This window comes from Delphinapterus leucas, chromosome 14, assembly GCF_059928025.1.
Source record: "Delphinapterus leucas isolate spDelLeu-1000000601 "Yukka" chromosome 14, BTC_Dleu_Yukka2, whole genome shotgun sequence".
Lineage (NCBI taxonomy): Eukaryota > Metazoa > Chordata > Mammalia > Artiodactyla > Monodontidae > Delphinapterus > Delphinapterus leucas.
This window is the reverse complement of record NC_143142.1, coordinates 24,347,728-24,370,567: the sequence shown is the minus strand read 5'-3', so window position 1 is coordinate 24,370,567 and position 22,840 is coordinate 24,347,728. Positions and strand designations below refer to the sequence as shown.

Here is a 22,840-nt window from a genome sequence, read left to right as displayed (position 1 = left end):
TGAAACAATGAAATATTCTGACACTAGAGCAAAAACGGTTCTGCCCAGTTTTGTTTTGTTTTGTTTTGTGTGTGGTACGCGGGCCTCTCACTGTTGTGGCCTCTCCCATTGCGGAGCACAGGCTCCAGACGCGCAGGTTCAGTGGCCATGGCTCACGGGCCCAGCCGCTCCGCGGCATGTGGGATCTTCCCGGACCGGGGCATGAACCCGTGTCCCCTAGCATCGGCAGGCAGACTCTCAACCACTGCGCCACCAGGGAAGCCCTCAGCTACTGTTTTGATAGAGATTTCCTTGAGTGACAGAAGCTCTCCCAGTCTTTTAAAGTTGACTGTGCTGGGGACCTCCTTCAACTCCTAGCCAGGCTTGCACTGAATCTGACCAAGGTGAAAGCTTAGGGTCTTCTCAGGTCTTTTCTAAGCATGTGTCTTACCCTGGTCATAAATATGGCTTTCTAAATTCCCCATTATATATGGTTGTTTTTGGATGTCTTAATTTCCCAGAGACACTTTCCCCAGATTTTGCCTTAGGCAGTCTGTTGTGTTTTGACAACACAAGAGTCTTTGCAAGTTTGGCTTGCAGTGTTTTCAAGATTTTCCAGTCTGAGTTCAGAGTTAGGTAAAACAGAGCTGCACCTAGTGTCAGCCCTTCAGGTAGCCTCCCAGACAGGTTAGAAGAGGCATACACAGTAATTTGTGAATGTGGTCTGCTCTGCTCCCTCTGGAACTAGGGAAATGGTTCCACACTGGGGACATGAGCTACCCCTACTTTAAAACTGGTGCCAATTTATGACTGGTGCTGCTTTAAAACTGCCACCACACAGCGAGAGGGTAAGGGAAGGGCAGTAAGATTGCCACAAAATCTTCCTACCATTTTGTAGTGACTTTTTCTTGATTCCATGCTTGTTTGGTCGCTATAAACTTTTATAAATCATTTTCCATAATTCTCACAAAATTGGTTCTGACAGTTTCTGCTCATTTTTCTTTCTTTTTTTTTAAACATCTTTACTGGAATATAATTGCTTCACAATGGTGTGTTAGTTACTGCTTTATAACAAAGTGAATCAGTTATACATATACATATGTCCCCATTCTGCTCATTTTTCAATGTTTCTATTGGAGGATGAGAGTTTGGAGTGGCCTACTCCACCGTATTGCAGACATCATCGTTTTTATGATCTCTTCCTGATTTCTTTTTCTTTGAAGACTTTTTAAATTCTTTGTCCTTTTCTCCCTAATAGTTTCCTGCTATCTTTTCCTCGTTGATTCGCAGGAATTCTTTGAATAGTCTACCTACCAACTGCTTGCTATTTTTTTTATTACTTCCTCACTTCATGTTCTGCCTACTCTCTTTCTGGAACGTCAAAGAGATGAATGTTGGCCTTCCTGGGTCCATGTCTTCTGAATTTTATTTCACAGTTTCTATCACTTTACCTCTTTTTAGTACGTTTTAGGATAATTCATGGGCTTCATATTTCCATCCACTAAGGTCAGTTCTGTCCATTCTGCTATTTAGCCCATCTTCCAAGTATTCTGTTTCAACAAGTTAAATTTCCCTTTTCAATATCTTTGGGTAGATAGTATAGTACAATATTAACAAACTGGAACTCAGAAGTCAGGACCCTGGCCCTGGAGCAGTCAGAGTTGTGGTGTGAGAATGAGAGACAAGGAATGTAAGCCTGTAAAAACAGCTTGTGCTAACTAACATCGTGGACATGGTGTGAAAACTTGTTCTCTAAAATCATAGACTGAGAAGCTTGGCTATTTGAAATGATATCAGTGAGAATGAAATAGCTCACTCTTGCCTGATGGCTCTGAGTCACACAGGTCACTAACAGAGAAACAGCCTCGCTTTCCAACCCAGGCACAGAGCTTCAGATAGGGGTCTTCAGACATAATATTCCACATTTAACTTTGAATTTCCAAGATAACAGGAACCCTGGGTCTGTTTCTTAGACCAGCCTGTATATTAACCCCTTTACACACTCTCTCTGTTTTACTTTGAGCCAAACACAGTCTCACCTAAATTTTCCCTAAACTCCACACTTCCTCCAAATCCCATGGTAACTCTATCTCTTCCTCTATTTGGTGAGAAGCTGCACTTCTGCTTGATTGTCTCCCTTGCTGAAGCAAGTTGAATCAACCTAGCTTTGTGGGGCCATAGGTGTGTTCCTGGCTTCAAGAGGGGTCAGAAAGTGATGAAAAGTGGTGTTGGGTTCACTGAGTAGAAAAAAATGGAGTCTGCAAGATGGCTGGACCAGGTGAACGACTATTGAGGAGACACGAATGGAGACAGAGAGAGAAGAAGAGAGGGTGAAGAATAAGAGAAGGTAAGAAGAAGGAAGGTTGAGAAGAAGACAGATAGTCTTGTAAGGAAATGGAAATGCAATTCCTGATCAAGAGTCTGTCTGATGGTGCCCTATAGACCTTTGAGACAGCTAGGAGAAGTGGATCTGTTCTAATAATGTAGGTGTGGGGTATGGTATGGTGAAGTCGGTGCAGCCACAAGAGAAGAGAACCAGGCTTGAAAGGCAGAAGTTTATTATAGTCACAGATCCCAAAGAGGAGGGCACTGCATGCCATGCAGGGCCACAGGGGGAAGCACCACTGTCAGTCAGAACGCAGAAAGGAGCAAGAGGAAGGCCTAGGCCACAGACTTTATTGGGGTTTCTGCAGGAAAGGCAAGGCAGGGCAGGTAAACAACTTAGGATTGGCCGGTTTGAGTAATTCTGGTGCGCTTTGGGCTATTGAGGTGGTCTTTAATTGCCAAGTACCTGGCCCTGGGATGATTTAGGACAGAGGAAATATTGCCTTGGTGTGTGAGAGTTAGATAAGGAGGTGACTGGTGTATAGACATGATTGGTTGGTCAGTTTATGACAGATGTGATCCTGAACAAGCACTTTGCCATCTCTCCCCAGTCTGCAAGGCCTCCAAATGCCAGAGAATCAAAGTACAGAAAATAGGAAAATATAGTTAATATACTTGACCCTGTGATAAATGCCTATCAAACTGACAAATACAGAATCTAAGAAAATGCAGAACAGGATCTAATCCCCTTACAGATTATATTAGTTTGCTAGGGCTGCCATAACGAAGTACCACAGACTGGGTGGCTTAAACAGCAAAAATTTATTTTCTCACAGTTCTGCAGGCTGGAAGTCCAAGGCCAAGGTGTCAGCAGGGCTGGTTTCTTCTGAGGCCTCTCCTTGGCTTATACATGGGCAGTCTTCTCCCTGTGTCTTCCCATGGTCTTCCCTCTGTGTGTACCTGCATCCTGATCTCCTCTTATAAAAACATCAGTCATATTGGATTAGGTCCCACCCTAGTAATCTCATTTTAACTTAATTACCATTTTAGGGAGCCTATATCCAAATACAGTCACATTCTGAGGTGCTGGGGGGGTTAGACTTTAACAAATGAATGCGTGGGAGAAGAGAACACAATTAAGCTTATAGCACAGATAAAGTTAGTTATGCATCTTATGGATTTCCAAGTCATGGGTTCCTGTGGAAAAAATAATCTAAAGTGGATGTCATGCAGCAAAAGGAAATAGAATTACAAACTGAATATATAGGGCCTGAGGGTGAGGGAAGGCAGGTGGGGCAGCGCCTTTGGGTGGCTGGATCACAGAGGTTTTCAACAAAGAGCTAATGAGAAAGCATCTGCTGCTCCCAGGACTCAGGCACCTTGACTCCTGGACTATCAGAAAATAAAGTGAAGCACCAGCATTCTAATTTGAATTTTCTCCAATCTGAAATATGTAGTGTTTAGTTTGACAATTTGGCCTTTGAGTGTGATCTAGGAATGCAGGTCCACTCAAGGACCAACTTCTCTCAAGCTGGGGGTGCCCTAGAATCAGAAAGCATCATTATCCATGTCCTGGGAGTCTTGGAAGAGCCCTCATAGAAGAGCAGAAGCTCCTCTGACAGAAAAAGCTGGCTGGGTCAGGGATGCAATGTGGAACTCGGGGACTGAACAACACTCACCTGAATCCTCCAGAGCTAGTCAAATAATGCTGCCCCATTAACCTCACCCACATCTCCCTAATTCCATCCCCACCAACCCATCAATGCAATGGCATCTCATTCAAACAACTTGGTTCACCGAAATCCAACTTGGAGTTTAGAAGAAGTACTCTTCGGGCTGAGTTTGGGGTAATGTTAAAAAAACCTCTCTCCTGCAACTAAGTACACACATGTTTTTCTCCCAAGGTTTGCCTTCGTGAAGCAGAACAAGCTGTAGCATATCTTTTAGGAAATGGTGATTTCAGTACTAGGAAAAAGTGGATTCTAGTGAGTTTCAGAGGTAGAAATTTTTTCACGTATACACCAATGCCTGACTCAGTTATATGGAAGTAAGAAATGCTCCCAGGTATGTCAAAGGCCCCAGGACCAACGTCACTCTGCAAAGAAGGAGCTTTATCTTCTCATTTTGAGAGATTCCTTTTAAAATGGTCATCCATACTTAAAGAAGCTTTATTCCTGACAGTGCATGGTTTTTCAGTTCTAAAAACTAGCATTAATGAGCAATCACTCTGCACCATAACACACACCTTCCATCTGAGGAAACAAATAGCTCTTTCCTGCATCCCTGAAATTATTCTAGTATAGTTTATCACTTACTGGGCCCTGGTTACCCAAGTGGTTCAGTCTGTTCTAATGGGACATTGTGCATTGAAGGTAGTTACTCACCTCATGTTTACTAGTGGTTTTCAAGTGGAAATCATCTCCAAACTTTGCTACTTGTTGTTAAACTGTTCAAGTTGTTAGATTCTATTCTCAACTGTCCTGGCTCCTGCTTCCTAATCCATATCTTGTACCAACAAATGCTCACCACAGACAAGGTCAGTATTTGTCTAGAATCTCTAGAAAACAGGAAATCAGGATGTTATGGTTTTTTAATGTTTTTATTTTTTACCAAAGTAATAAATTTTAATGTACAGGACTAAATGCAGCTTAATATTACATCTGCTAGGCATCTTTCATGTATGTATCGCTCATCCTCTTTTCAAAGTAACCTCGTCACACCCAGAGGAGGTAGGTAGATGCTATGAGCACCAAGGTCCCCATTTTTCAAAGAGAAAAATACAGAGTTGAGACAAAATAATTTACCACCATATATATAGCGAATCATTGACAAGGTCAGAAACAGAATCTAGGACAATCTAGATACTTTATGATGCTCCATCCACTAGCTTTCAATTCTCTCCCTTTATCCTCTCAAAGCTCAAAAATATCACAAACTCCCCACAAAACTGAGTACTCTGAGTAATACTAGCCATGTGAAATTCTCCACTTTTCCTTGTTTTCTGCCTAGCTTAAGGGGAATATGAGGGCACATCAAATATTTTCTTTTCCTTTCACAAGAAGTAGCCATTCTTTACCTGTTGAACCATTTTTATACCCAAGGAACCACTCTCAGCTCTTTTCTAAGCTAGCCTGAAATCAGTCAATACTAACATCATGACTTCCACAGGATTATATTACAATATGATTAAGATTCCACAGGTGGAACTAAAAGAAATAAATTAATTAAATTTAATTTTAATTTAAAACATTTCTCCCTAGGAAACAGGTAAAACAAGAAATAAAAGTGTTGAGTGCTACCACCTGGAACAGAGACCACCCACCCCAAACTTGGTCAATGGATGACCACCAATCAAGACACCTAAGAAAAGAAGAGCTGTGGTCACATGAACTCACAGGGAGGAGGATCTCTGGCTAAAAGTTTCAGTGTTTCAGGAGAGTGTGGCTGCTTTGAGATGACAGATGCCCCCAAGAGGCATATGTGCTCTATTTTGTGACACTGAGTCAGTTACTAAGCCTGTATGTCAATATCAGCACCATGAGGAAGAGGAGCCTCTGAAAAATGCACCCCAATTCATTATAGTCACCAGAGTGTGTACTCTGTGCAGCCATAAGGTTAACCAAAAATAAAGCAAGCATTTATTAACAAATACCCACATCATTCATTCAGTCCACAAACATTACTGAGTGGCTAAGACAGTCCAGGCACAGGAAATGCTAAAATGAATGAAATCTCAACACAAAGAACTGACAATGGACACTTTTAAGAAAACCAGAAAATCCCCTTGACTCGGAATTATCTGCTTTCCCCGCTGGCCTGAGGCTGGAGCCTAGGTCCCTCCCTTTGGCGTTAGTACTGCCATGTCCAGGCCCCTCCTTCAAAGAGCAAACACCCAGGACAGGGACCCCATCAAGTTCACATCCTCAGCTTCAACGTGTTCATCAGTTTATCAGATTGATCTTTCCTGTGCCAGGAAAACCTTGACAGGGATATCATGAGGAGGTGGGGAGATTTTTCTTTTAAAAAAAAAAATGAAGGGGGAAGTTAGATAGGGAAAGTGGTAGGAACCAGGGAGACCACAACTCTTAAAATAATATTCAAGGGTCACAAACAATGTTGACGTGCTGAATCTACCTGAGACAAACTTGCATCAGACATCACCTTAGTCTGCCTTTTCCTAGACATCAGACTGCCTTTTCCTAGACATCAGACTGAGTGGAATTTCCTTCTGCAGCTCCGATATGTACAGATGATTGTATCACACTGGCCTCAAATACATAAGTTAACAGCAAAACAGCAATTTTTCTCTAGCTAGCCTGTAATTACAAATGTACACATTTATCAACTGGGCAAACTTTAAAACTAGCTCGTGTCCCTTCAACACTGCAGAACGGGATTAAAAGGAGACAGAATAAAGATCCCAGCCTTCACAAGCACAGCCTGCAGCAGAAGGCAGGACTCAGGCAAAATACCCATGACAGAAAACGGCCACGGTCAGGAGGATAATGCCATTGATGTTCACTATCGTCCTCCACAAAGGCTTCTCCGAGGTGTCTGTCATCTTCAGCTTCATGGCTGCCTCCTCTTCCTTTGTCATTTTGGGGCCCTTCTGCTGGTCCAGACCACAAAACAGGTCATAGGCCCGCCTGAAGCATCCTTTTTTCTCCTCAGGAACTTCTGTGTCAAGGGAAAAGCATAAAAGGATTGTTGGATACAGAAGCAGGAGGCACCAGAAAAGGTTTCCAGGGGAGATGCCATTCCATGAAACATCTGCCATTTTGCAGACATTTCCCAGTTTTCTTGTTTGCAGGAATGAAAATGGTACAAATTTATGTTTGTATAAACATAATTATAAGATGATGTTAATAGATGGATTCTACATCCTTATGATCAGCTTGCCTACGTTTTATCTCTGTTGGGCCCAATGTAAATACATTTTGATTTAGAACAGTCAGAATCAAACAGGAAATAATAGTTTATGAGAGAGAAATGTTAACAATTGGCTGGGGACTGTGACGTATGAAGAACATGGAAAACCCACCTCCCAAACACAGAAACTCACGTCTGTTTGCTACATCACTGAAAAGCAATGAGATTGGCATGACTCAGGAGTGCACTGGCTACACCTGGAAACTCCAGGGCTTCACAACAGATCCAGCCATGTGGTAAGGATTGGTCTGAATAGTCCCTGCTACAAGGCAGCAGTGATCAACACTTCCAGGGCTTAAGATCTGATACTGCTGAGTTGAACCATTCAACTGACCTTGCCATTCAAAGTGGATGCCCACCAAGGGAACTAATTCTGTCTGCTGAGCCCAGGTGTGGCATTAGAAGTAGGCAGACCTGGGTTAGAACCTCAGGTTTGTGACTCACTAGATACAAAATCAAGCCCACTGTGTTTTCAGCACCATGGTCAGGGACCACTGCTCTCCACTCTCCCAGTTCCAAGAATCACAGACTTACTGAATTGGAAAGAGCCTCAGTGGTCAAGCACATACATGTGTCAGAACTGGAACCAAAACCCAGCTTTATGGCCTTCTTTTTTTTTTGCTTTTTTGAATTTTATTTTATTTATTTTTTTATACAGCAGGTTCTTATTAGTTATCCATTTTATACATATTAGTGTATATATGTCAATCCACTTTATGGCCTTCTTAATTCACCTCTCATATTCAAGTATACGTAAAGTTGGATAAATAACACCTTCTTCATTAATAAGATTTCCTGAGAGAGTGCCCAGTGTGTAGTAGGGGTTAGGAAGTGTTAGTCCCCTTCCATTCCCTCTCTTTTCTCTCACACACATAAAAAAGATAGACAAACCTCCTTGTACTCCTCCATTTCAGTAAACTCTACCAAAATAGGAGAATGGGGAGGGATTAGCAAGGAGTCGGGCTCACTAACCAGCCCAAGTGAGAAATGCCTGGTTATCTGGGTCAATAAAAAGTTGGGTGGCCTTGAGAAAGTCTTTATGTCTCATTTTCCTCATCTGTAAAATTGGAAGACTTATACTTGCATTATATGCCTTATAAGTATGATGCAGTGCTAAAATGTATTACTAGACTAAAGTATTCATAATTAAAATATGTTATGATCATATCAATATCAGTCATGATGACAGTGGTGCTGGTGGGGATGATGGGGATGATGATGATGCAGCTGCAAGTTTCCTCATGCTGCCATTTCTCAGAGAATGTTGAGGGTCACACCTATTGCCTGCAAAAGCCCTCAAGAGATCTTCATTTTTTGAACTTTAATAGGGCAGAGTGTTCAGTCTGATTTCACCATGAGTTCAAGAAACAACAGAATTCAAGTGCTGCCAGGAACCTCAGAAGTCACTAAGCCAGTTCTCTAGTCAGTGTAGGAGTCTCCTCTATGGCATCCCTGTTAGATGCATACTTGCTGCCCACCCCTTTCCAGACAAACACAGTTAGAAAACTCTTCCTTAAGTATCAGTAATGACGGTGATAACTATAGCCAATTCTTATAGTGGAGGATTATCTTATTCAATGTTTCCAACAGTGCTATGAAGTGTAGCCTATCATTTAGAATACTTTTGTGAGGAACTTGACCTTTAGAAAAATGGAATCTCTTGCCCAGGGTAGTAAGTAGAGAATTCAGGATTCAACCTCAGTTCTCCCCAAATCCAAATACCACACAGTTTCTGCACTATCCTGCCTCCATACTTCAAGTTAAATTGGAAGAGTTCTTTCCACCCATCTGTCTTAAGCCTTCCCTGTGGTGCAGAGCTAATCTCTTCTTCCACATTAAAACATGCAAAATATGCCTCATCCATGTTCCTTTCAAATCTGATATTCTCACTCAATGTGGAGACATTTTAAGGGGTGGGAGAAGTAGGGGGCATGTTCACACCTGCCTGTCCCAAGGAAGCAGGAAGGGGCAGCCTTTTTCAATACCATGGCCAGCTGCCTATGGCTCTAGGTTCCTTCCAGCACTTGCAGAGTTACATTTCAGAACTGAGAGGTCTTTAGAGATCTCAGAGCAGACTACATCAGAGCTGGGACCATAGGCAAAGCCTCTCCCTTCCTGGGCCTCAATTTCCATGTCTGTAAAATGAGGTGATAAGACCAAACAATCTCTAGGGCCCTTTCCAGAGCTAGTTCTATGAGTTTCCTGATGGCCAGATTCAGACCTTGTTGTGCAGCATCCATGCTCCCCTTCAGATGGAGTGATGAGACCTCCAGCCCAGTACCAGGTAAAACACATATGACCTTGTGCTACCACACCTCTGCACACCGCACATCACCACAACCATCCTCCACGTGTGCACCCCTCCCATCTAGGGAGGAAAAGCTGCAACACAGAAGTTGAGGAAAGCATTGCTCCATGATCAGGATAAGTCTCTTGGCATTGCCTAAGCATTATCTTACTGGACTTCCAGGGAAATTTGATTTTTTAAATATGATGTGGTAAGCTGGTAAGACACAGGACCCTACGAGCCTCTATCCCATCCCCCGGATATCACTAGAACTGACCATAGCTTTGGTTCCAACTTCTTTCAGCTCACAGGCTATGTCGGAAGAGCCCTGAGCCTTCCCTTGTCCCTAGCCAAGCCCCAAACCAAGTCAGGGTGGCATGTATCTCACCCACGCTTACTCACTGAGCACTAAAAACCAGGGACTGAAGAGCTGGGACGATTTGGTATCCCCTTCCTCCCCTTGACCAGACCTTGAGTAAACTGCTCAAAACCCACTTATCCATCTCACCCCACACCCCACTCCTCACTCCCCTCTAGTAGAAAGATCTGAACTTTGATGAGGCACTTAGTGAAAGCTTCAGTAAGGTGGTCTTGCTGTTGGAGGAGTAACTCTTTAGGGCTTGGGAATAGGCTCTGAGCCACAAATCACCTATTTCAATGGTCTCCTCTGAGGTTTCTTGAATGTCCTCCTCTTCTGCATCCAGGTCAATACGCTCCTCTTTGCTGTTACGCAGGCTCCAGCACAGGCGGTAGAGCTGTGGAGAAAGCAGAACAGGTTAGCAGAAAGATCCAAACAGTGTCTTGGGCCAAGAAGTTGAGAGAACAAAGAGATGTACATCAAGAAAGGAAAAGGAATGTGGCTCTCAATACCATCAAGAACACAGATAACAGTTCCCATCCACAGCACTATCTCTAAATATGTTGGGAATGTGGATATAAATCTTACACACGTGCACACCAGCCCCTATGCATGTGCATATTCAGAGGCTATGAGACTGCCTTGAACATAGAAATGTTTTGAATGAATGATCTCTTGTTACATATGATAAGTGAATTTGTTCCATTTAGCACTTGTGCTGGGAAACAAGGCTAGACACCCATTTATCTAGACCAGCAGTGTAAGATCAGGTTTTCTGTACTATATTATGGGGGGAGAATTGTAGACTCATAAGCCATTTAGAACAGGGAACAGCTGGAGGTGCAGTTTCTATTGACATAAAACCAGAAACTACTTTACTTCAAGAGGAAGCATGGAATTAAATGTGTTTGGGGCTACAATACTTTCAAAAACTGAGACATCAAGAAGCAATTAGTACAACGTAAAGTGAGCCTGTGACAGATTTGGCCACTAACCATGATGGCGGTTCTGCTGCTATAAAAGCAATATTTGTTTGATATTAAGGTTGGTCACAGTTTTGAAAATTTGGCAGTGAGACTGAAGGTCTCTCAGGGATTCCGTAAGCCCCTGTATTTGTCCACACACCAGAAAGGGATAAACAAAACCCTTTCTCTTTCTCTACAGACAAATGCGATCTTGGGTTAACTCTCTAGCTCTGCTCCTTGGAAAACTGAAAAGGATAGAATGTCACCTGTGCTGGGTTATCAGACTATATTGCTTATGGTAAAAATGACCCATAATTGGTAATCTTCATCTGCATTGGGAGGGCTGCGAACATACCCTAAACCAAGGGTGACATCTAGAGTTAAAGAAGAGTACTTGCAATTTTTAAAGTCTTGAATCAATTAGACTTTGATACTATTTGAAATTTCTTAAATTCTATGGGCAACTGTTTGGAGGCTTAATTGGGAAAAAATAAAGGGTAAATCATACTTCAGATTTCCCTCAACGTGGTGATTTTTATAACCAGGTATGTCCCTTGCTGGGACCCCTGGAAGCTATGACCAGGAGACTGTTACAAGAAATATGTGTTGCTATCTGGGACATAAGCATCCAAGCCAGGGTGACCCCTGTGCCTGCCCATGTGATCTCATTCCCTTGTACCGAGCTGTCACTTGGGGAGCAGGATCCAGAGAATAGCCTCTGGAGTGAAATGAGGCCTGCTGTGAGGACTCCTGCTGAAGACACACTCTTAACACTGCTCTACTGGGAAACCGTGTTTTCTGTCCTGTATCCTTCTACATGACACCAAAAGCAAGGATGGCCTATTTTAGTCATGTGAGTTGGTGACGTCTGATTGAGCCAAAGGCAACCAAGATGGGTGTTGCAGCATGAACATGAAACCAGGGCAGGACAGGTCTCCCAGATGGATACTCACATGCACATCTGGAATGGGCTTGGTGAAGAGGGAGACAGCCAGGATGATGATGAGAGAAATGACAAAGAGGATGATGGCAAAGTACAAGTAGTGTACACCACAGATAACTGTGGGACAGTTGCTGGGCTCCATGCAGCTCCCAGTTCCATAGGCAAACTCAGCAATCATACGGGACACCCCAATCACAAATCCAATGATCAGTCCCCAAAAGGCTCCCTGTGAAAGAAAAACCTGGGTTAAGAAACACTGTATACAGAAAACAGCTGCACATTCACTGTGGGGACAGAGGCAAAAGAATAACAGTGAGAGAAATGAGAGCTCCAGGCTGTCTAAAACGGAAACAGTGGAGTTCAGAATACGGTTAGGAATGTTACATCAGGCCTTCAGTCGTTGCGTTTACCACGTTTCAGTAATGTGATTTTATGTAAGTCATAAAACAAGGATTCACAAGATAATGGAGTAAAGTGTCTAATAACTGGTTAGAATAGCAACCTAAGGCCTTAATTCCAAAGGCCTTAATTCCCTTTAACTTTAAAAATAATTTGAATTTCTCTACCTGCAGCTACTTTTACCATCAGCCTCCAGATTTAGGCACATTCAGATGTACAGCAATTACTTGTGAAGTAATTTGTATTCCTTGAAGACATGGAAAAAGAAATTGGGTCTTTTGGGGACAGAGGAGAAAGGAATTTTCCATCACCCCCTTTTATAGATCCAAAGTCACTGTTTTTAATTTGAGAACATAAAATTATACTGTGTGTCTTTACATTAAATTTTGGGTTTACATATTAGAATTATGGAAAGCCCTTAAGAGACTAGTAACATTGGGGGACAATTTTTCAGGTTTTTAAAAAAAACCTTTCTTTCCTCCCTCCCTCCCTCTCTTCCTTCCTCCCTCCTTTCCTTCCTTTCTTCCTTCCTTCTTTCCTTCCTTTCAGTCAGTTCTCACCTAGAGGACAAGGTCTGAGTCTACAGGTCATATTTTAAGAGGACCAATGACAAAGCAGAGTGAGCACATAGAAGGGTGGCCAAAAGGAGCCTTCGTGATTTTGTCAAGTGTTGGTCTGAACAGCTCCTTTGCTAGCCATCTGTACCCCGACACTGTATATTACAGGTGTGCTAAATTACCAGCTATTCTTTAAACGTGTCGTGTATGTTCATGTCCTGTCTCTTTGCACAGGTCATTCTCTCTACCTAGGAGGGCACAGGTTCATCCCTTCCTGGGAATCTTGCCCTAGCTGGAAGGTCTCCTCTCCTTCTGCCTAGACAGAACTGGGTGGGTGCATCCTCCTTGCTGTGGCTGCAGCACTGTGGACCCACCTCCATACCAGCACCGACCACACTGCCGTGTAATCATGCATTCGCTCCTGTCTCCCCATCTGAACTGGGAGCTTGCCCAGAGAAGGAACCAGGATTCATTCCCTGTGTGTTGCTAATGCCTAGCCCTATGCTGGCATCTGGAAGTGTCTGCTGGATGAATAAATGAATAAGGAAGAAGAAAAAGATGTTCCGTTTGTCCCTCATACACTTTTTCAGTAAAAAATTTATTTCTTAACTTTAGTTTGTGTGAATAGTATTGATAAAACTCGCTTAGGTTTTCCTTTTCTTTTGGCAATTAGTCTGCTCTTATTCCTTTAGTCTCTATTCTCAAAAGGCTCTTGAAAAATCTGGGGGACTTCCTTGGCGGTCCAGTGGGTAGGAATCCATGCTCCCAATGCAGGGGGCCTGGGTTCGATCCCTAGTGGGGGAACTAGATCCCACATGCATGCCGCAATTACAAGTTTGCGTGCCGCAACGAAGATCCCACGTGCTGCAACTAAAATGCAGCAACAGCCTAAATAAATTAATTAATTAAAAGTAAAAAAAAAAAAGTTAGTGTAGCTTAAAATTTATTTAAAAAAAAAAAAGAAAGAAAAATCTGGGATCCTTTGAAATTTTCCTCAAGACTTGGTCACCCCTCAGCAAACAGAGTGTGAGACGAGTCCTGAGAATCACTTTGCAGTCTCTGTGTGCTACTCTCCAGAGACTCTGGGCCAGGGCTTCTCACCCTCAGCACTGTGACATTTGGGCTGGATAATTTTTTGTTGGGGGAAGCGGGGTAGGAGGGTATCTTGTGCATTGTAGAATGTTGGTCTCTACCCACTAGGTACCAGTAACATTCTCCAAATCATAACAATCACAAGTGTTCCCAAATGGGAATTCCCTGGCCATGCAGTGGTTAGGATTCCATGCTCTCACTGCAGAGGGCCCTAGTTTGATCCCTGATCAGGGAACTTTAAAAATCCCACAAGCAGCACGGCGTGGCCAAGAAAAAAAATGTTCCAAAATAATGAAATAAGGGCTTCCCTGGTAGTCCAGTGGTTAAGAATCTGCCTGTCAATGCAGGGGACACGTGTTCAAGCCCTGGTCCGGGAAGATCCCACATGCCGCGGAGCAACTAAACCCGTGCGCCACAACTACTGAGCCTGCACTCTAAAGCCTGTGAGCCACAACTACTGAGCCTGCGAGCCACAACTACTGAAGCCCGCGTGCCTAGAGCCCATGCTCTGCAACAAGAGAAGCCACCACAATGAGAAACCTGTGCACCACAACAAAGAGTAGTCCCCACTCGCTGCAACTAGAGAAAACCCACGTGCAGCAATGAAGACCCAACACAGCCAAAAATAAATTAAATAAATAAATTTTTTAAAAAAATAATGAAATAAGAGAATGTTGCATTTATGATGTGAAAATTAGTCATCTCATTTCCTAATTAAAGAGATGAATTTAGTGCACCTTTAAAAGAAATGTTCCCAATACAGTAGTTATTGGGTGTTTACATACCCAGAAAGCACTCCCTTTAATAACTTGGAATACTTCTGAAGTTAGTTGAAGAGTGGTTGTAAATAACTGCCAAATGAAGGAGAACAATGCTAACAAAATGTGTTTATTCCTTTCAGAGTGTCATAGACATGGACATAAAGATATATAGCTATATCTCCTACCAAGGAAATCAAAATAGTAGGATAAACTGAACCTTTCCTTAAGGAATTTTGAAATGTAGGTAATAATCTGGATTTGGGGTATCAAAGCAATTTCTGTTTGACCAAAATTTTAAAATATGAAATGTAATTTTTAAATTTTCACAGATACAAAAAAAAATGTTCCAAGACATCACCAAATATCCCCTGGGAAAGGGAAAAATTACTCCCAGTTGAGAACCATGACAATCTATTCCAATTCTTAGCCTTACTTTTTTTAAAAATATTTATTTATTTATTTATTTGGCTGTGCTGGGTCTTAGTTGCGGCACGCGGGATCTAGTTCACTGACCAGGGGTCGAACCTGCGCCCCCTGCATTGGGAGCTTGGAGTCTTAACTGCTGGACCACCAGGGAAGTCCCTAGCCTTACTTTTTGAAAGCTCTGGTCCATTGCTGAACTGAGTCTGCTTGTGGCCCACTGCAATACCCAGCTGGGCTTCTAGCCACACTTTCCTTACCTGAATTTTAGAAATCTCCCAGTGAACCAGTTTCTGTCAATCCCTATTGAAACGTATTCCAAGATGTGTGCCAATTTCCCTAACTTGCCAAGATCACTTGCAGGTTTAATTCTGATCTCTCAAGGCCACTTATCCATGCACCCAGTTTTGTGTTCCCAGCAAATCTGGACTATGTTCCTAATGACAAGTGACAAAGGAAGAGAGACACGTGTTGTGATTCACACACCTCAACTCTGGGTCACTGCAGTGAAGTGTTTCCCTGATATATATCTGTCTCTGTCCTATTGAGAGAAAGGGGTTGTCTAACCAAAAATACATCACTGTTTATATTGTTTCAGACAGTCAGCTACATAGTCAACACCCATACCCCTTCCCAATCCTTCCCAGGCATAGAGATGGTTGGATACAGAGACACTGAGCAACATCCCAGTCAGAAGTCTAATCCAAAGGCATCCTTTTCGTGGTGCTTCAAAATCTGCAACGTTGCCCCACTGATGGCCCAAATTCTTCAGCCTGGCTTTCAAAAGGACCATGCCTAGTCTAACCTTAACCTGCCTTTCCAGCTGAGTCTTCCATTATCCACACACACAAACTCTCTCAACAGGTGAGATTCCTGACAGTCCCTCATCCCTATCCTGCTTGAGTATCACTACTTGGTCCTTCACTGGGCCCTGAAAAGTGCTGGCTGGAAAATCTAGCTCACTGCCGAACCAAGGAGGTAGCCTGTGCTAGAACTTCCTCTGGAGCTGCTCACCCAGGGGCTACAAACTTCCCAGGGAGTGCCATGCAGTTGGGTCAAAATCACCAAGAGTGGATGGAAAACATACATCATTAGTTGGGAATTAATTTGGAACCTGCAGCAAAGAGAAGAGGGAAGTCCGAGAGAATGTGAACCCAGGAGAGTCCCATGGTCCCTGGAGGCTTTTCCATATAAACCCTCAGCAGCACATTCATTCCTGCTTAAGATCTCTGGGAAATAGAATCCCTCCCAGAGAATATACAAATCCAGATGGGAATTTCTGTTCCAGAATGATTTTTCTAGACATGTATGATACCTACCTGCTCATTGACTCTCTTGCAGAAAATAGCAAGCAGGAAGACAGCTGCAATGGGTGGTCCCAAGTAACTGGTGATGGACTGGATGTAATCAAAGAGCTGCCCACTTTGTGCTGACTGCACAATGGGGACCCAGGCAATGCTGATGCCAATCAGCACCAGCATGAACAACCTGAAATCAAAGCCCCCACAATAGGGTGTCAATAAATGCCTCCACATGAATAAATATATATCACTGTATATATATATATGTGTGTGTGTGTGTGTGTGTGTGTGTCTGTATAACTAGCAAATATAGATGTACACATAAAAATAGATAGATAGATATAAAGTTTTATATGACCACAGCAAGGAAAAATAATTAGCAAATTCACTGAGACTCTTTTCTTCTGTATTCTGCTTCTTCAGGAAAATCTTCTTCACCTGTAAGTAAAATGCACTTGATTTTCAACAGTAAAGTAGACCCAGTAACCACCAGGAGAGAATCCCACTTTGAGAGGCAGTGGAGTATAGGAACAGAGGTATGGACCTTGGAGCCAGCTCTCCTTTTTTTTCCTTTGGCCACGCCACGTGGCTTGCAGATCTTAGTTCCCCAACCAGGGATTGAACCTGCGCCCTTGGCAGCGAGAGCACAGAGTCCTAACCACTGGACCAACGGGGAATTCTCTAGCTTTCCTCCTTTTGAGTTTCACTTCAAGTCCTGAACAGACTGGAGGGTTCCTTATAACGTCTGGATTTAAATAGAAGGAAGGCTGCGATTCTCTTATCTCTCCTACCTGAATTTAAGGCAAGAGTCTTAAGCTAACCTTTGCGGGGCAGTGTTTTCACTCACATATTTCTCCCTCTAAAATGCCCTTCCCACTGCCTCCCATTTACCCAACTCTTATCCACTATTTTGGATGCAGCTCCCCCAGGAGCTTTCCTCAGCTACTGCATGGTGCACTCATCTCTCCCTTCTCTGAGCCCTTGATTGCTCTTACAGGTGCCACAGCAAAGTCTGGAATTGTTTCATGTAACTGTAAGTTCATCTAGGACAGGGACAAACCCCTGGGCAGCAGTCATTGGATGCACAAAAAAAATATGAGCCCCAACATAATCTCAGGGCCAAGAGGTCCAGCCCTGAGCAAAGCAACAAAATGGTTTTCTTCCCATGTTGCATCTTGAGCCTTATAAATAGCAGAAAAACACCAGTAAACTTCTTTCTAAGGAAAACCCTGTCAGGGTAACCGTGCTGCTTCCAGTGAAGCAGAGTGGTGGACTCTGGCCCAGTGGTCAGACCTCCCCTGAGTGCCAGGTGTCTCATCTCCTGAAAGTGGCCTGCCATTTTCCTTTCCTTCCTTTGCCCTAATCTTGCTCATGAGATTTATGAGGTGGCAGCATTCCCTGGGAACCTTTCCCTTGACAGACATCCCAGGGACTTTTTCCACCTCCCCTGAGGAGGTTGGCCTGCCTTAGCCCCATGGAGAGACACAGCAGAGCTTCTGCTAATCCTCTATCCAGAGCATCTGCTCCATGATAATCGGGATAATGGGCACACCTCACCCACGGATTAATGCTTACTGCATTCAGTATCCTGTTGTGCCCATTACAAGCGCGCACATAGCCTGGTATTTTAGACTTTACAAAGCATGTTCACAAGCATAATATCACCAAATCCTCACAATGGTCCTGAAAAATGTTACAGCAAAGGGTCAAGGTACTGGAGGCACCTGGGCCTAAAAGAAGCCCAGTGAGGAGAGCTGCAGTGTGGAGGGCTGAGAAAGAAAGTGTGGGACAGCATAAAGGGCCTTGGACAAGGACTCAGTTGGCCACGGGTTCCAGTCCTGCCTCTGCTTCCTGATTTGGGCAGGACAAGCCTCATCTTGTTTATTGATAAACTGAGGTTAGATTAAATGATCTCTGATGTCATTTCCTGCTTCAGAAGGACATTGTTTGATGATCTCTAATTTAAAGTTAAATGCCACTGAAAGCAAATATAACTTGCCACAGAGGTTACTCCCATTCTACCCAGCATGTACCAATCTTCCCCAGCTTGAGGGAAACTCTCTGATCATTCAAGCTTTCTATGGTGCATGACAGGGGGAGCTGAACTTACCTTCCTGCAATCATGAGCTCTTTCTCAGATGCTCTCTTCCGGATCTTGGTGTAGATGTCCATAGTGAAGAGGGTGCTGGCGCTGTTGAAGATGGAGGTCAGGGAGCTCATGAGAGAGGCCAACATGACTGACAGCATCAGGCCTCGAAGTCCTGAAAGAAAGGGAGGTTCTGAGTGGTACATGGAGAACCTCAGCTCTTTTGTGCTTGGAAAGTGTGAAGACTTAGAAAGTTTTTTGGCTTCTTACACCACACCATATTCTCTGATTTATCTCTCCAGAAAAATTAGAACTTTAAGGAATGGACTGTAGCTTAAAAATACATTGTAAGCCCACAGCAGTCAACAAAGAGCTAGGGACAAAATACACATGAGGTAAATGCTTTGCAGTTGGGTGATTGATGGTGGTGGCGGTGATGGTGGTGGTGGTGATGGTGGTGTGTGTGTGTGTGTGTGTGTGTGTGTGTGTACGTGTTTCCATCTGAGCAGACTTTTACAAGGTCTCTCACTCAAAAGATTAATGATAATGAAGAAATAGTTAAACTAGGATTCAAAAGACAAGGTTTCAAGAAAGTGAAAAGACAGCCCATAGAATGGGAGAAAATATTTGCATATATCTAATAAGGGTCTATTATACAGAATATATAAAAAATTCCTACAACTGTATAATAAAAAGACAAATAACCTAATTTAAAATGGGCAAAGGACCTACATAGACACTTTTCCAAAGAAGATAAAGTGGCTAATAATCACATGAAAAGTTGTTAAGCATCAGGGAAATTCAAATCAAAATCACAATAAAATACTTCTTTGCACCCCCTGGAGGGGCTATAATTTTTAAAAAGACAGATAATAACAAGCATGGGTAATGAAGTGGAGAAATAGGAACCTCATACATTGCTGGCAGTAATGTAAAATGGTACCACCACTGTGGTAAATATTTACTCAAATAGTTAAACATAGAGTTAACATATGACCCAACAATTCCACTCTTAGGCATCTACCCAAGAGAAATAAAAACATAGGTTTGTACAAAAACCTGTACATGGGTGTTCATAACAGTATTATTTATAATAGCCAAAAAGCAGAAACAACACAGGGTCCATCAACTGATAAATGGATAAACAAAATGTGGTATATCCATCCAGTGGAATATCATTTTTAAAAAAGGAATGAAATACTAGTACATGCCTACAACATGGATGAACCTTGAAAACATTATGCTAAGTGAAAGAAGCCAGACACAAAAGGACAAATATTGTATGATTCCATTTATATGAAATGTCCAGACTAAGCAAATCCATAGAGACAAAAAGTGGATTCGTGGTTGCCTAGGGCTGTGGGGTGGCTAGGATGAAACATAGAGTGATTGCTAACGGGTACAAGATTTCTTTGGGGCGTGACGAAAATTGTCTAAAATTGACTGTGGTGATAGTTTCACATCTCTGTGAAATACTAACCAAGGAGAGCACGAGGTTGTCCCTACTGAGGCTAGGAGGCCAGGCCATGCTGAGGGCCCACTATTGAGCGTACAATCCCAGAAGTAAAGGTAACCTTAGAGGTCACCTAGGCCTACCACCCATCTGATACACAAATCCTTTCCACAACTTTTCTTCTGCCTAAACCCTGCAGCAACAGGAGTCTGCTCCCTCTTGGACAGTCCTAACTAGGCAGATATCTGCCTGTTGATAGCCTCAGCCACCCATCAGAAGCGGTATTACTCTTCATCCACTTTTCCATCTTTCACATATTCAAAGACAACTCATATTCTCTTGAACTCTCTCTTCTCCAAGCTAAACATCTTCAGTTTCTTGTACTATCCCTGTATAATAGAACTTGACATATATCTCTACTAAACTTCAGCTGGTTAGCTTTGAGTCAACATTCCTGCTTCTTGAGATCTTTTTGGAACATTGTTCTGTCACCTTCTAGGTATTGTATCTGTAAATAAATAGCTGTGTTTTCAACTACAGCCTCACAAGAAGAAAAATAAAGGTTGCCTATTCTGATTATTTTGCCATTTGTTGGGACATTTTTTTTAATGGTCCCACTTGAGTGTCTATCATGTAGACTACAGACTATTGGAGCTATAGTAGGAGTTATAAAGACCATCTCATCCAACTGTCTCATTTTTCAATTAATAAAACAAAGATCCATTTCAAGGAGTTAGTAGGTATGGCTTCAAGTCTTAGTTCTGCCATTTGCTCGGAGTTACTTTACCAGTTAATTGCTCAGCTGGGATAGAGTTTTCTTCCCTCTGTATGATACTATTCTCAGACTCACGTTCATTTATTCACACAACAAATATTTGTTTAACATAATTTTAGAGCAGTCCAGGCAACAAGTAACGGTATACCAGAGTAGAGTGATGGAGATAACAAGACAAGGAGGTAGATGAATATAAGAGATACTTAGGAGGTAAAATGGACAGAATTTGGTGATGGATTGGTGGGGGAATATTTACTAGCTGAGTGAAGGAGGCTGAATCTGTAAATGAGACAAAAAGGAACAGCTGGAAAGGATGGGGGCGGGGGGCGGGGGGGGAAGACAAACAGAAGAGGATAGTGTTATGGAATCCAAGAGAAGGGAATAACTCAAAAAAGATGAGTGATCAATAATGCTGAATGCTACTGAGGGACCAATGGAAAATATCTGTTTGATCTAGCATGGAGAGGTCATTGGGGAATCTGGTGTTTACAGAAGCCAGATTCCAGCCAAAAGTGAGGAACAACAATGGTACATGCAAAAGCAGCATTTTGGTGTCCTATGTGCCACACAGCTTTCTGTCATGCACAATCCACTCTAGCACAGTATTCAGAGCTACAGTCCTCACCCAGGATCTGCCAGTCTAAGGAAATAGCATAAACACGCCATAGAGGCCAGAATCCCAGCCAGAACTCTAAAAGAGCCATGATTCTTGTTAATTGCAACCTTAATTAATAAGCAACCCAGCTCAGTGGAATAGTTAACTATTACTCCCATTTTTACAGAAGTTGAATGCAAAGCGTTTGCCCAAGGTCATCTATCCAGTCTGTGGTTTAAAAAAAAAAATCCAAATTCCTAAATTCTAGTCTTCAGCTGAGTTAACCATGCCAGACGCTGAGTTACTGTGTGGCCTTGGAAAAGTCACTTTCTCTCTGTAGGCCTCAATTTCCCCAACTGTAAAATGAACAGGTTTGACTAGATGATCTCCATGTTTCCTTTCAGTAATAAAATTTTATGTTTATTCTAAATTTTCCTGATCAATACCTTTGAATTTTTTGTCTCCTGGGACCCCTAACCTAATGAGATTTCCATCCCTTAAGCCAGAATTAGATTTTTCTTCAACATGAAGATGAACAGTAACCATACAGGTCTATCCCAAAACTAACTATTCTGGACTCTAAGTATTCACTTTCTTAGGACACCACATTCTGTATAATGAGAAACCCCCTTGTATCCAATCTACCTACTGCCTTGAACTTCCTCATTCTAGAGCTAAAATTGCTCTTTGCCTTTCTCTCCATGTTTTTCTTTGGAACAGCTTGGAAGTCAATTCATTCTCCAGGTAAAACTCCATTTAGTTCAAGCCTCATGTTAATGTCTGTTGGAGAGCATCGAAAGACTTTCTAGGTGAGCATGAAAAAGTCGTGTTTTTCCCTAACATGTTTTCAGATTATCTCCTTTCCATGCCTGACTGATGGACAAGTGCCAGGACTCATGGAGCCCAACCAAGCCAGATGTCTCCTCCCTACTAAGGCAAGACCTGCTCAAAAACTGAGGATGCCCGGAATGAGGCTTTCCCTACTAGCACCCCAGGCTCAGAAACGGCTTTGCCCCAGAAGGCCCACAGACCACTACGTAGATAGAGCCCAAGCCCAATCAGCCTCCCAAGAAAGACCCTGCCAGCAGGGACAACTCTCACCATTGGGCATGAGCTCCACCACCAAGGTCGGGTAGGCCATGTTGGTACAGCCAACCTTGGTGCCGCAATATTTCTCACACTCCGAGGGGACAGTGCAGGCAATTTTTTCTGAGGAGAGATGAAAAGTCATGTCAGCAAGCAGACATCCGGGAACTATTTCCAAGATTCACCTTCTTAAGACAGGGCTTCAAATAGGACGTTCCTGCCCATGGCCCTGAAATGGTTCCACAAAGAGCACAGCTCCCACTAAGCCCTTCCATGCCATCCCCCTGCCCTGCTGGCCCTGACCATTCCCAAGCTCTGCCTGGGGAGGAAAGACAGTTCCTAGGCAGATGAGGGAGAAGCAAAGAAATGCTTACGTAGGAAAGGAGAGGGCATGGTCCTCAGACTTTAGCTAGCTACTCTGCTCAGCATTGACTGTGTTCTTGTTTCTCCTGAAGATCACAGTGACTTGCAGTTCCTAATTTTGAGGTTTGTTTTCAACAGCTCTTGCAAGTAGGGTTGAACATCTAGA

General features: G+C 42.9%; 1 protein-coding gene across 1 annotated transcript in view; it reads right to left on the bottom strand.

The window, feature by feature from the left end:
* Positions 1 to 451: 451 nt before the first annotated feature.
* The window catches only part of SLC5A1 (solute carrier family 5 member 1), a 59,553-nt gene continuing 37,164 nt past the window's right edge, over positions 452 to 22,840 (bottom strand). Inside the window, exons 10-15 of the mRNA XM_022550772.2 lie at positions 22,327 to 22,434; positions 18,427 to 18,577; positions 16,335 to 16,503; positions 11,797 to 12,012; positions 10,170 to 10,275; positions 452 to 6,981 (exon numbers count right to left, since the gene is read on the bottom strand). Coding sequence (XP_022406480.1) covers positions 6,764 to 6,981; positions 10,170 to 10,275; positions 11,797 to 12,012; positions 16,335 to 16,503; positions 18,427 to 18,577; positions 22,327 to 22,434 — 968 coding nt within the window. The 3' untranslated portion in view covers positions 452 to 6,763. The remainder of the gene's footprint in view (positions 6,982 to 10,169; positions 10,276 to 11,796; positions 12,013 to 16,334; positions 16,504 to 18,426; positions 18,578 to 22,326; positions 22,435 to 22,840) is intronic.